Source organism: Callorhinchus milii, unplaced genomic scaffold (assembly GCF_018977255.1).
Source record: "Callorhinchus milii isolate IMCB2004 unplaced genomic scaffold, IMCB_Cmil_1.0 Scaffold2, whole genome shotgun sequence".
NCBI classification, from domain to species: domain Eukaryota; kingdom Metazoa; phylum Chordata; class Chondrichthyes; order Chimaeriformes; family Callorhinchidae; genus Callorhinchus; species Callorhinchus milii.
In genome coordinates, this window is record NW_024704743.1 from 106,968,616 (window position 1) to 106,982,570 (window position 13,955).

Sequence of the window (13,955 nt, forward strand, 5' to 3'; positions counted from 1 at the left end):
TGGCAATCGGTATCGAAGGCTACTCGATTGAAAACGGCATTACAGCCGAGCCAGCCCTTTCTCCACCGAGCTGTCACATAGATTCACAACCAGGTAGGTGATGCACAGGGAACAGAAACCCTTACGTTTTCCCTTGATCCAGGGAAGACCAGGGCTAATTTAGTCTTTCTGTGCAGCCCTGACTGAGACCAGCAAACTGGGATTTGCACCAGCAAACCCCTTGTTTGTAAGCTGCAGCTCTATCTATTACACTAAATAGGGCTGACCCAGATTGTAACTCTTAAATATATCAAGCGTAAGGAAATGTAATGTATTAATGTTATTATTTAAATGTAATGTATTATTATTATTATATTATTATTAATGTATTATTAATATTAATTATTATTATTATTATATTATTATTAATGTTATTATTTTTGCAGTAGAGTTGTGAAACTATTACTTATTACATTTTAACAACAATGCCACAATACTTCCTCAATAATACAGCAAAGCAGGAAGCTAAGTTTATGAGCTCACGTTCTGGCGTAGAGCTTGAACCCACAACCTTCTGACCCAGAGTCGAGGATATAGACAAATGTACATTTGTGATATTCTCTTTATTAAAATGATCATTTAAATAGGAGGTTTGTGTTGATGAAGGGATCAGGGAAAGAAGTACTTAAGAAGACTGTAATGCATTAGATGCAGAGATTAATGAGAACTCTTATAGGCAATAGCATTTAATTGTCATTTTCATTACTGACTTAATTGAAAGGAATGGATTTGAAGACAGCTTGCTGATCTCTTCTGGTTTTATTACATCTAGGCTCGACTAAGTCAACTCCCTACTTGTCAGCCTTCCCAACTCTTCCCTCTAAGCTGCAGATCATCCAGATTTCTGCAGCTCATGTCCTCTCCTGCATCAGGCTCTGTGACCCCATCACCCCCTCCCTCGCCCAGTTCCACTGGCTCCCCATCCCCCAGAGGATAGAGTTCAAAATCCTTGTCCTCGCCTTCAAGGCCCTCGATAGCCTTGCTCCTTCAGCCTCTCTGACCTGCTAACCCCATATCAACCTGTCCGCTTCCTTCGCTCAGCAGGCTCTGGCCTGCTCCACGTCCTCCATCCGACCGTCTCCACCATCGGTGGTCGGGCCTTGAGCTTCACTGCCCCCAACCTTTGGAACTCCATCCCACTTGCTCCCTCCCCTGCTTCCTTCAAAGCGCATCTCCAAACCCTACTTTTCGACCGCACATTCTGCCACCCTCCGACCCCTACTTTCCCTCCACTTTCCCTGATCCAAACCCCTTGCTCGGATCCAAATCCCTGACTGTCCAGTGCCTTGGGACATCTTCCCGAATTGAAAGGTGCCATACAAATGTAATTTGTTGTTTGTTTCTTGCAGTTTGCTAAATTGATCTGGAAGATGAAATAGTTTGGAAGCAACATGTCTATTTTTCATCAGTTTAGCAGCCACACGTGCCCTCTCCCACTTCCATGTTCCCAGTGGCTCTCAGTCAGTTCTGTAAAGACAGGTCCGTAGCATTGGCTCTCAAATACTCAGTGCATCGAATGGCCCAAGCAATACTCTCTCTTCTACCTCCCGATCCCATTCTCAAGTAGTGAAGCCCTCAAAGCCAAGACCATGTGGCATTGACTCATGACTTTCAATTTCCGGTTAGCAGCAAACAAAACTTTTAGTAAACAAATAGCTGGTTTCATGCAAACCAACAGTCGGAAAGCCAAGTTCAGGAAGACCAATGCTTGGCTTCGCAGCTTTCATCATTGGGTACAGAGCAGAGGATCTGTGACCCACAAATCGCACCTATTCTGTGTACTAAATATTGAATGGATGGTTAAATTGACTGTAAAGTCCAGTCTCTGCTTACTCTGTTGCAGCTTTAAAAGTCCCTGCCGACTATTATTCACGTTCACTAAAGCCATCAAAAACTGACGGGTATTTTGTCTTCATTTATCGCTTTACGAGCAGATGAAATGCCAGCAATGTGACCTCATGTTTGATGTCTTACGAATAAAGCTGTTATATTTCCAAATGCTCATGCCAAAAAAACATGTTTTTAATGTAAAATAAATGTCTCTCTTATTAGAGGACGCTGCTACGTTAGTAGTTTTGTCCAGGACAAGGAATGGACCAATTTAAATTGTGGCGTTCGATGAACAAAGGGAATCAGTGACTTCCTGATGGCCCCATATACTGGAACTGGCCCGTGGGCCATAGTTTGGCCGGCACCACCTGTACCCTTGTTGTTTACTATCATACATCCTTAGTTATACAATTCATCGCCTTATTTGGTAATCATTTAACACAAATGAAAAAGCTGAGTGTAAATACAGTAAACTCCTGATAATTTGTCCCTGGCTTAACTTGTCATCAGGACTTAAGTCATTATGTTATCCCATCTGCATTTATTTATGTATTTATACATATGCCTTACTTGCCACTCCGTCAATGAACCCTTTTCCCCTGGAGTGAGAAGTTATCAGGAGTTTAATTATTTTTATTTTTGTATCACAAATTCCTATTTTGTTCAGCCTGGTATGTCATTAAATGTCACATTGTTTTGGTTCCTGATTTATCCTCTGACTAACACACACTGTTAGATTTAACAATAGCATCCATCTGTACAGGTTCCTGCTTTGCCATCTAAATTTTCCAGTGTAAGCATTTTAAAGTTCATTAAAATTCATCACAGCTCAATCACAAAAATTACACAATTTAGTTCCTTATCTGAATTTGGTTTATACGGACATAATTAACCTGTAGCATTTCATAGCTTTTGATTATGATTTTGTAGCAGTACAATCCAGCATAATCACATATAATATACTCATAACAATGTGGTATTTCATGACGCAATGTCTTGTGAAAGCAATCTTTATATATCTGCCATTGGGTAATTTGTTTACAGGTGTATTGTTACTATATTGGATGTTTTGCAGTGATGACCACCATTCCATTATGTAACATTTTTTTGTCTTCGATATCTAAGTATAGAAAGATGCTACAACAATTTATACTTGTATCGCGCCTTTCATGTTGGAAGGGGTTGGGGTATTAGTGAAAAGAGGTTTTCAAGAATTGAAAGTGGACAGAGAGGGGCTGCACTCTTGATCTGTTGGCCGACCACAGATTCATCTAGTTCTCCTTTCCTTAACCACACACCCTGTCCCCCACACTCTATCCGTCAGTGGGAATATAAAAATATAATAATCCTCACATTTGATATAGCACCTTATGTCATCAAGACATGTATAATGTGGAGTCCTGTAGCTCAGTGGTTAGAGCACTCGCTTTGCAAGTGAGAGATCTGGGTTCGATTCCCGGCAGTGCGAAACCTTGGGCAAGTTTCCTTACTCCATACGCCCAATAATAATCCCTCCAAAAAAAAAACAATAATAAATTGGTCATTTTGAATCCATGACTGTTTGTGGGACATTGCTGTGCGCAATTGGCTGCCGCGTTCGCCCACAAATATACAGTCAATTCACTTTACAGTGTGTTCTGTGAAGCGCTTTGGGACGTCCTCCCGACGTGAAAAGCACTATATCAAATGCAAGGATTATTATTATTATTATTATAATGTAAAGTGGTGTAACTGTATTTTGTGGGTGAACACAGCAGCCAATTTGCATTTAGCAATGACCCACAATTGCTGGGAATAGTAAAGAAGGGGGAAGAAAAGGTATTGTATCAAAGAATATTGCCAAAAGAGAGCAAGATTTTTCAATGCTTCAGGTGAATCCTTGCTGCTTCTGTGCTAGGGAACCCTGTAAATGCATTTTTGTTTGAAGCAAGACTGATATAGCTCAAGACTAATATGAGAAAAGCCCGGATTCTGTGTATCTGTGCTCATGTATGTGCGCTACCATTATGTGTTAGCGCATCTACCACATATTGGTAGCTTTATGTTAAATAACATTAACATCGAGCGCACTACCTGGCAAGCTTCCCAATGCTTGTCCACATTCCTATTTGGACTTTGACTTGCATGGTTAATGGGAACTGAGTGGGAAGAACCCCATATCTTTCATGAAGAATGAATAGAAATCTTGCATTTCATTGGCCTTATTATTCTTCATAAGATCTAAATCTGATGTTATGTCAACCTTTTATGTATTCTGGCACAAACTCTCCCATTCTACTTTAACTTGGAGATAATATTATTTCTTTCATGGAAAATTGGCACCTTTAAAAGTCTTAGTTTCATGACATGATACAGGCTTTGTGGTAATTTAATGTTTGGGTTGTTAATGGATCGTATGCTCATATTTTTATCTTGAAAGTTGTAGTGAGTTTCGATTGTCACAGGATGTTAAAGCGAATGTTTTCGTGAAAATGTTTAGCAAATTTTGTTCATAAACCTGATGCAATGAATTGGGTTTTGAAGAAAATGACAGTCAGGGAAACAGTAGAGTGAATAACACCACAATGCTGAGGTTTGTGGAAAAAACCTTGTGAAGTAGAGTCTTCTCCATGCACTTCAAGCCAACTGGTGGTCTCATGGGTCAGTGTAACGTATAGTGCAGCTTCTTTATTAGCGTAAATTTTGGTTAGAACACAGTGGCAGTGTGGACCCCATACATTGTGCCTGCACTCAGCTGTGTACACTCAAAGCAGAAAGTGACGTCAGCAGTCACCCAATGACCCAGAAGTTGGACATTTTTATAGAGCAGGAGCTGGCCGGCACGTGGGGTGCAAGCAGACCAGCTGTGCGTGGACAGTGAAACAAGTTGTTGTGCTTCACTGTAGCATGGGTTGGAATTTTCTGGATCCCTACTATTTTGTTATAACCAGGCTCCACCATACATTTGTTTCATACAGGGAATGCACTTTTAAGTCCTCAGGCCCTTTATCCAAGATTTTGAGTTGCTATTTACAATGCTGATTTCCCAACTAGCACTTTTTTCAACAAATGTTTTTTGATTTAGGTAGTTATTGTGGTGATAATAATAATAATCTTTGCATTTGATACAGTGCTTTATCACGGTGTTGAGACATCTGAAAGCGCTTCACATAATACATATATTGTAAAGTGAATTGACTGTATATTTTGCGGGCGAAACGCAGCAGTCAATTGTGCATAGCAGTGTCCCATTTACCTCCCTGCCCCCCCTCCCCCCCCGCCCCGCCACCTTTCCCGGTAGAAAGATTTGCCGTAAGGACGAGCCTCTTTTAACCACTCACATTGGAAATGGAGCTCTGTGTAGGTGTTAAAAGAATTCAGTCACATTGTGCAGCCTGCATTAGTGACAGCATTCTGACAACAGTCTAGCCAGTGGGTTAGTTAGGTACATCTTTTATGACCAAAGGCTGTTGGAGCAATAACCATTAGCAATAAGTAAAAGACAACACTCGAGCAAGAGCTTGTAGCGGAAATGTTGCTCTTGGGAGATTTTTTCCAGTGAGCAGCTGAAGCAATCCTCTACAATGACTTAAACAGTCCAGTTTTGACCGCAAAACATAGATTTGAGTTCGGAAGCTAAGTCCTTCTGCAGATCTGGGACACACAATACACAGTCAAACCACTTTACAATATATTCTGTGAAGCGCACTTGATAAGGCGCTATATCAAATACAAAGATTATTAGTATTGCTTGTGGAGATAGAGCCACCTCATCTGCAAGCATGACTGGTTAACAGATGGAGATTATTTACCTGAGTAGAGTGATCCTCATTCGTCAGATTGTATTGTTCCTCACGTATTGAATTCCCATGAGCAGCTGTACATGAACAGGGATTTATAGGTGTCTGCACTTCTATCCTTCATTCCCGAGATAATTGCCACACATGATTTCAAAGCATACTGAAAAGTTTTCAGTTGTAGCAGATGGACTGGAGAGTTTATCTCCTTGAATGAAATGAAGCGAAATGAAATGTATCAATAGACACGATTTAAAGGAGTGGATTTGAGATGTGCTCATTTAAAACTCATTTAAAACTCATTTAAGGGGGTTATGTCCAAGCTGAATCCTCTTAAATCAGATGACATGGGCTTTCCACCAATACTTGGGACAAAAGACAACTTTTAATTTGACAATTATGAAATGTGTTTTGATTTTTAAAGTATACTCGCTAGTAACACTCCCCAGTAATGCTGTTGTAATAACTGAATGATCACTTGATAAAAAAAGACTGTAAAAAGTGTCTCGAAAAATATTCATACCTGGAGATCTGATTTCCTAAAGAATGAGGATACTAAAATTCTCCAAGATCATAATTAACAATTTGTTCTTTACTGTAATAAATACTAATGTAACCTTTGTAGTGAATGTAAAAGTGACAGAAATTGAGCCCATTACTTTTTTTGTGTTTTATAATAATCTTTGCATTTGGAATAGCACCGATAAGGTCTCAAAGAGCTTCGCAACATTAATGTCGGGTATATAAGAAAGCTGCGTGGTCTTTTCATCCTTTTCTATCATTTCAATATCTGGAAAGCCTATAATGTGTAGTCTCCTAACGTACCCTGAGTTAGTGGCTGGTGGAAGCTTTGGATCTTTTTCATACAAGTTTATGGCAGAACATAAAATTGTACTAAAATTCTCCAAGGATCATAATTTAACAATTTGTTCTTTACTGTAATAATTACTAATGTAACCTTTGTAGTGAATGTAAAAGTTACAGAAATTGAGCCCATTACTTTTTTTGTGTTTTATAATAATCTTTGCATTTGGAATAGTACTGGTAAGGTCTCGAAGAGCTTCGCAACGTTAGTGTCGGGTATTTTGTAGACAAAACGGAACAAAACAAAAAAGAAGGTATTTGTTTGAAAATAGGAACCTCGCTACATTTTGAAAGATATTTTGAGGGTCACCTTTAAACATTTTTCAGGTTGTAGAATTTTTGTCCTCACCTCATGGAGGGTGTCACGGGCAGAAGATCCAGTTCTCACCGGCAGATCCAGTTCTCACCGACTACTCAAACGCTCTCTTTGCCGGTCTCCCCTGCTCCACTATTCATAAAATTCAACTAATTCAAAACGCACGCATTCTCACCCGCACTAAACTCCGTACCTCCACTGCCCCAGTCCTTGTCAAACTCCATTGGCTCCCTGTCACAGAGCGGATCGATTTCTAGATCCTTACTCTTGTATTTAAATCCCTTCATGCCCTGGCACCCACTATCTCTCCAATCTGCTCTCTCCCTAAACTCCTACCTGCTACCTCAGCTCGACTGGCTCCAGTCTCCTCCTTTTCCTCTCGACCCTCCGCCCCACCATCGGCGGCCGTGTTTTCAGCCACTACACCCCAAAGCTGTGGAACTCTCCCTCAGTCCTTTGCCTTGCCCACTCTCTCCCCATTTTCAGGTCACGCTTGAAGACCTTCCTCTTCGACCAAGCCGACGGTAACCTTCCCCCTCCCCATGGCTCGCCATCGGGCTCCATCACTGTTGAATGCTCCGCGACACCGGTGTGAAGGGCGCTATATGAATGCAAGTTGTTGTCATCCTCACACACACTTTGACTTCACAGCTGGGGAGTGGTCAGGACTGACGATTATTTTTCTCCGCTCCAGACCAGGTGCCAGATGAAGTAACACTCTAGTTAAGAGACCAGCTATCTCTGCACAGACCAAAGGCACGATATTCCATCTAACATTAATATGCACAGACCATTTAGTTTTCTAAGTCAAGATCAAATGAAATTTTTTTAAACAACAATCTTAATTAGGAAGTCATTAGTTTCAGGAACCGCAGCTTCCAAATTAAGACTGGATTTAAGAATTTTTCACAATTTTGCACAATCTTAAAAAATTTCGGACAAAATGGTCAGGCAGGTTATAACAATAATAGTAATAATATGCCTTGCATTAGATTTACCATGTTACCACATCATTGAGACATCTCTAAGCGGTTCACAGAATATACTGTAAAGTGAATTGACCCAATATGTTGTGGGCGAAATTGTGATGCAGCTCGGTGAAATCTCAAGCCTGAACAGAAATTGAACCTGCAACGTTCCGGTCAGTGCCATCCACCGAAGAACACAAGATGCTTATCCGTTTTCCTTTAAGAAAGTTCCCTTTAAGAAAGTTTCCTCTTTACAAAATCAGGTGACTGCCTCCTTCGGTTCTTGGCTGGGTTGGTTGGCAGATATTTTGTGTTGCTGCGTCTGAGAGTGTTTGTACGTTTCCAGTTAGTTATTTGTTCCTGAATGATTTTTTTTGATTGCAATGTTTTTTTCTTGGAGTGGGGGGGCTTCGGCTTTTGAGTAAGTTTTTGCAACTTTCAAATATCTTTTTTTCGGGGGCTCCGGGTTTGTCTGATTTGTGCAAAAAAAAAGTCAGCTCTCTCAGAGGTGCGGAACCAAATGTTGCTCACTGAAGGTAGTCATTATCTACATCTCACCAGATTATTATTATTATTAATATCTCACCAAATTAAAGCCGATTAGACCAGTGCTGCCCAACCTTTATGGTCGGCCAACAAAAATAAATTTTCTTGATTGAATATTCCTTTGATTGACGGCATGAATCCAAAAATGTTCATTCAAGATGGTTATCCACCACAGGTTGGCCATGGGGCATTAGACTGTCGTGGTATTTGGCTTTGCTCCTACCCCCCCCCCCCGCCCCCTGTTCCCTCCGCACCGTGTCTTCATGCCACCTCATGTTCAGGTCCCTCCCTATCGCTGCGGCTCCCTGCAACCGAACGCCCCGCTGCTCCCTCTGCTCAGCCAGCATCGGCCTTTGCTACTTGTCCCCCGCCCAGCCAACCTCCACTGCCCTTGACTGAGCTTTCAGCTGTTTTCCCTCCCACTGACCAGCTGCCTGGGCTGCTTTCCTGACCGCTGAGGCCACCTTTGATCTTTCACAGTGATGTCAATGTGGAAAGAGCGGCCACACAGCACGACCACGACGATGAGTCTCGGGTACGCAAACCCCGAAGCTCAGCCAGTCAGCAGTGCCGGCACTTCATATCTTGTTAACAATTATCCTGCATTGGTTATGGTGTCAATAATATTGAAACATCTCAAATCACTTTAAAGTTATTGCTGGGTTTGAAGGCAAACTCGGCAGCCAATTTGCGCACAGCAATGCCATGTGAAGTGACTGCTCAGTTCTATTTTGGGGAGGGGGGATTGTTGGCCAGGATACCAGGGATCTCCCTTCCCAATTCAAATGGTGTCAGGATCATTAACACCCACCTGACGTCAGAGATAGGGCTTCAGTTTAACGTCTCAGCTGAAGAATGACACCTCTGACAATGAAGTGTTTGTGCACTGACCCCCCACCACCACAGCACTGCAAGAGCGAGTCAGCTTAGTCTATGAGGGAGCGGTTTTCCAAATTAAGTCTTAATTTAGCAATATTGCAAGATGTTAAAACAATGCTCTTAAGACAAAACCATGAAGATTTCTTATTTTACCAGTGGCCCCTTCCTATCTGTTTTCTAGACCCGATAGCCTCACTCATGCTAAGGTCAGCAGAGCTCTGCTGGGGCTTTTTTTTTGTAACAATTCCCATATTTTATTTTACTGCACGTTCTCTGTGTCTCTGATCTTCCAGTCAATGTTGCAGATGTCGTGTAAAAGTAATGTAATGTTTGTAAAGCTGGCGTCCAGTACTTGAGCAGATTGTTGCTAAAGCTGAATTGATCCTTTTCCATTGTTTCCATAGTTACACAATCTTACGCTTCTGTGTTTGGGTGTTTTTTCCCCTTATACCTCCCCCCGCACCACCCCAGAATTGTCCAGAATCCATTGCAGTTTGGCTTCAAGCCAATTTCCTAGATTGTTTGATATTTGTTATTACAGATTTTTGTGAGAGGTTATTTATTTGTACACTGAAGTACTTGCAGTTAATGTATCAACAGATGCATTTCACTATGCTCTGAAGATCTGAGTTGCATTGAGTGGTGAACTGCAAGGGTGTGTCTTCACTCAGGCACCTGAAAGGTTGTTGCTTTGTCAATGACTTTTTTGCAAAGTTATTAACTCCAAGCAGCAGTCCCTTATCACTGATTCCTTCTTTTGGAAAGGTATTCTTTTTTTTACAGTAAGCTGTGTATACAGGACAGCCCTGGCATAATGCACCTCTTTAGAGTGCTGAATCGGTTGTAACGAGATTTACAGTACGTATGTTCTGGCCAATTCTGACACAAAAATATCTCACTTCTGCATCATCAGTTTACCGCTGACATCACTTCCTGCTTTGTGCACAGCAGTGGTGTCTGTAACGACCTGATGACCTGGAAACCGGGCTTTTTTTAGTACGACAACGATTCAGCGAGGCGGTTACACTGTGAAACCATCATGGCCCTGTTAAAGCAATGGGCTTTATTGACCCCAAGTGCCACGTTATAAAGACTCCAGGTGCACAGAGATAAATTCTGGTGTCAGAGATTAACTTAAAATTCCTCGTTTGTCAAAGAGAAATGAAGCTACAGGTCTGTAAATGTGCCTATTGTTTGTTAAATGCTTGTTCCTCAAACACTATTAAGATCTCAAAAAGAATAGGAAGTTTCTGCAGGTGTCCTCTGAATAAATGGCTGTTTTAGGACATTGGGTAAGACATTGTAGGACATTTTCTGTGCTGAAAATGTGCTGTCGCTTTTTCCTAAAGGAAACAGTCACTACCCTTGACACTAATTACTCTGAAAGTCTTTGAGACATTTTGATGTGAATAATGTGCAATAAAAGTTGCAAGTTCTTTCCTTAAAGTTAATTTAATCTACAAACACTCTGGCTCTGGAGTAAACCCGTTTTATATTGTGGGCTCTTTTGCCAGAGGCAAGGCAATGTTACTGATGCTGAAATACTCTTTAGGATTCATTACCAAGATAAAACATGGTTAGCTGTGAAAGCAAAGTCAGCTCTAGTACTGAATGCAGATGAGAACTTTCACTAATGAACACATCAGATAGAAGTGCTATGTTATTAAAACTCCCCTACATTACTTAATGCGTCATCCGTGAATGGAAGGCAGTCCAGTTGTCTGTGGTTAATCTTTGGTGAAATGCTGTTGGTTCAGTGTTCTGGATGGTCAAAGCTAGGTTTTCTTTAACCAGTTCAGCCTTTACTATTAGGATGATATTTCATAAATATCTTGAATTGCCTTGGCAGAGGTTTCCCTTTCACGGGCCGTCATATTGAATAAAAGTGCTCCAATAAAAATAAATCTCTGGTAACATGGTTTACGGTACTTTAGCAGGGATTTGTCTCCTGGGCAGTGTTTGCTTATTTATGTTTTTTAATGCTTCCCTGACATATATGACTGTTTCAAAGTCACTGACTATTGATTTATAATACATTCAATATCCCATGCAAGCAGTGAGCTTGGCCCCTCTGTGTTTTTGAACATGCATTCCTCCTGCTTACTTGCTGCATTACGTCTGAACGCACACAAGCCAGTCAGTCAGTCATCCACTGTCTCCTGCCTATTTTTTTGGAGGGGAGGGAATTGTCACAGCAAACTAGCTGTGATGTCACACCATCCTGCTAACACATGGTTGGTTATTCTTGTGTTTCAGATCACTGCCTGGAGCTGTGCATAAAAGAGCAGACAAGACTCCCACGTCTCTCAGTCAGCTAAAAAGAAATCAGCAGAGCAGATTAATGCAGACTTGTGTCTAGTGGCCCTTCATACAAAGGCTGCCTTTAAAGAGAACATAGTGATATTTAATGAGCTGTGAGATGAGGCCCTGCTGGTAATACTGGAAGCACAAGACTCTTCCTCTATTCAGCTTGCTCGATATACATGATTCAACACAGTGCATTTGGAACAGCTCAACCAAGATTCCACAACGGCTGCTGGGGACAGGCCACTGAGCATGCCTACCGAGACGCTACAGGCAGATAGCATGGTCAAACCTGTTGGCTCCATGGCCACCTTCACGTCAGCCGTTCCTCTGCGTATCCTAAACAAAGGGCCAGACTATTTTCGTAGACAGGCAGAACCCAACCCCAAGAGACTGAGCGCTGTGGAGAGGCTGGAGGCTGATAAAGCCAAGTACGTGAAGAGCCAAGAGGTCATCAATGCCAAGCAGGAGCCGGTGAAACCTGCCGTCCTGGCCAAGCCCCCGGTGTGCCCCGCCGTCCGGCGGGCAGCCGGCACCACTGCCCAGAAGATCGCCAATAACCACAAGGCTGAAAGCAGCGCGAAGCGGGAGAACTTAAACCTGGAAATCCTGAGGAACATAATCAACAGCTCGGAGAGCTCCACATCGGGCTCGGTGCACAAACACAGCACGAGAAACTGGCCCCAGCACAGGCCTGCCTCCACGGAAATCAGCCGTCGCACTTTTGCGGAGTCTATTCAGGTCTATACCAATGAAGGCCGTGGCAGCCCGCAGGGGGGTAACCTGAATGTGACTAAAAAATTGTTTGAGGACCAAGTCAGCGATTCGGTCCTGCACGTTTCCCACAGTTCAGCAGAAGTGAGGAGAGTGGCGGAAGCCAAGCCTTTGAAAGCCATCCCCTGCAGCAGTTCTGCGCCACCCGTTCTACCCAAGCGCAACATTCCGACCTGCAACGTACCCACGTCACCAACGCAAACCACCCCCGAACCGGCCGGCAATGCCAGCCGGAGGCCTTCGCTCCACCGGTCCAAATCTGACCTGAGCGACAGGTACGCTCGCGCCAACGCTGACGTGGAGCGCTTCTTTAACTACTGCGGACTGGACCCTGAGGAGCTCGAGAACATTGGCATGGAGAACTTCACAAGGGCTAACTCAGACATAATCTCCCTGAACTTTCGCAGTGCGAGCATGATCAGTTCAGACTGCGAGCAGTCGCGAAGGAGCAATGACGACCTGACAGACGACGAGGACGCCAACGACCGTGTGCCGTACGGCATCTCGGCTATCGAGAGGAATGCCCGGGTCATCAAGTGGCTGTATAGTTGTAAACAAGCGAAAGAATCCCAGAAAGTATCTCACGTTTGAGGAAAGGACATGTTAATTATTCTGTTTGGATTCAATTTTTTTGTTTGTTTTTGTTTTTTTTCGGTCTGTGAATCTTTAGTTGTGAAAAATTGTGAAGTCCGCTGAGATGTCTCAGAACTCAATCCCATTGTACATTCTCTCATTGCATGCTGATCAACTCATGCTCAGAACCAGCCTCCACCTCAAAAAAAAAGCGCACAAGCAGGACATAGACATGGACACTTCAGCTGTTATAGAAATGTTCATTGAGCACGAGACATTGCGCACACATTTCATCATACATTTCAAACAACCCATAAATGACTTCTCCTCTTTCCTCTCCTCTCACAACCTTTCCCTCCCGCATCCACTCTGCCACCCACATTCACGGTCACCCATTCGACCTGGTGATTATCCAGGGCCTCAGTGTCTCGGATATCACAATCACAGACAAAGCCATCTCCGATCACCATTTCATCTCCTTTAACTGCTCAATCCCTCTCCCCACCACCACCAAACCCACCTCCATCTCCTACCGGCCCTGGAAAAAAATCTCCCCGTAATTCCTCTCCGTGGCCCTGGAGTTATCTGAACTCCTCCCCCTCTGGCCTACCTCCCGCGCTGATTTACCCTCCTCGCTCACTCTCCTCCACAACTCCCTCTCCACCACTCTTGATGCCCTTGCTCCCCTCACCTCCCGAACCACCTCCTACGCACGAACCTCACCCTGATACATCAGCCATCTCTGCTCCCTCAAGAGGCATAGTACAGGCCGCCGAATGGCATCGTTCATCTGGCACCGTTCCCCCTAAAAACTGCTACAATCATCCCAATCCTGAAGAAACCTTCCCTGGAGCCATCCCTGCTTTCTAACTACCAACCTGTCTCCAACCTCCTTTTTCTTTCCAAGGTCCTTGAAAAAGTCAAATGTCCTTTCTCCCCCATATCCATGCCATGACACGCTCTGCCTTCCCCCACCTCCGCAACATTTCCCGACTCCGCCACTGCCTCAACCCTCAGGCCGCCGAAATCCTCATTCACGCATTCATCACCTCAAGGCTCGACTATGGAAACTCCCGCCTTGTCAGT

At 43.2% G+C, this 13,955-nt stretch overlaps 1 protein-coding gene across 7 annotated transcripts in view; it reads left to right on the top strand.

Moving 5' to 3' along the window:
* The window catches only part of fam110b (family with sequence similarity 110 member B), an 88,792-nt gene extending 75,467 nt beyond the window's left edge, over positions 1 to 13,325 (top strand). For 5 of the 7 annotated variants that reach the window (XM_007896697.2, XM_007896698.2, XM_042332353.1 and 2 more), the window contains exon 3: positions 11,475 to 13,325. In XM_007896697.2, the coding sequence (XP_007894888.1) occupies positions 11,775 to 12,887 (1,113 nt within the window). In that variant the 5' untranslated portion in view covers positions 11,475 to 11,774 and the 3' untranslated portion in view covers positions 12,888 to 13,325. Of the gene's footprint in view, positions 1 to 8,071; positions 8,215 to 11,474 lie in introns of those variants that run through there. The other 2 variants (XM_007896702.2, XM_007896701.2) reach the window with 2 other exon arrangements.
* The last annotated feature ends 630 nt before the right edge of the window (positions 13,326 to 13,955 follow it).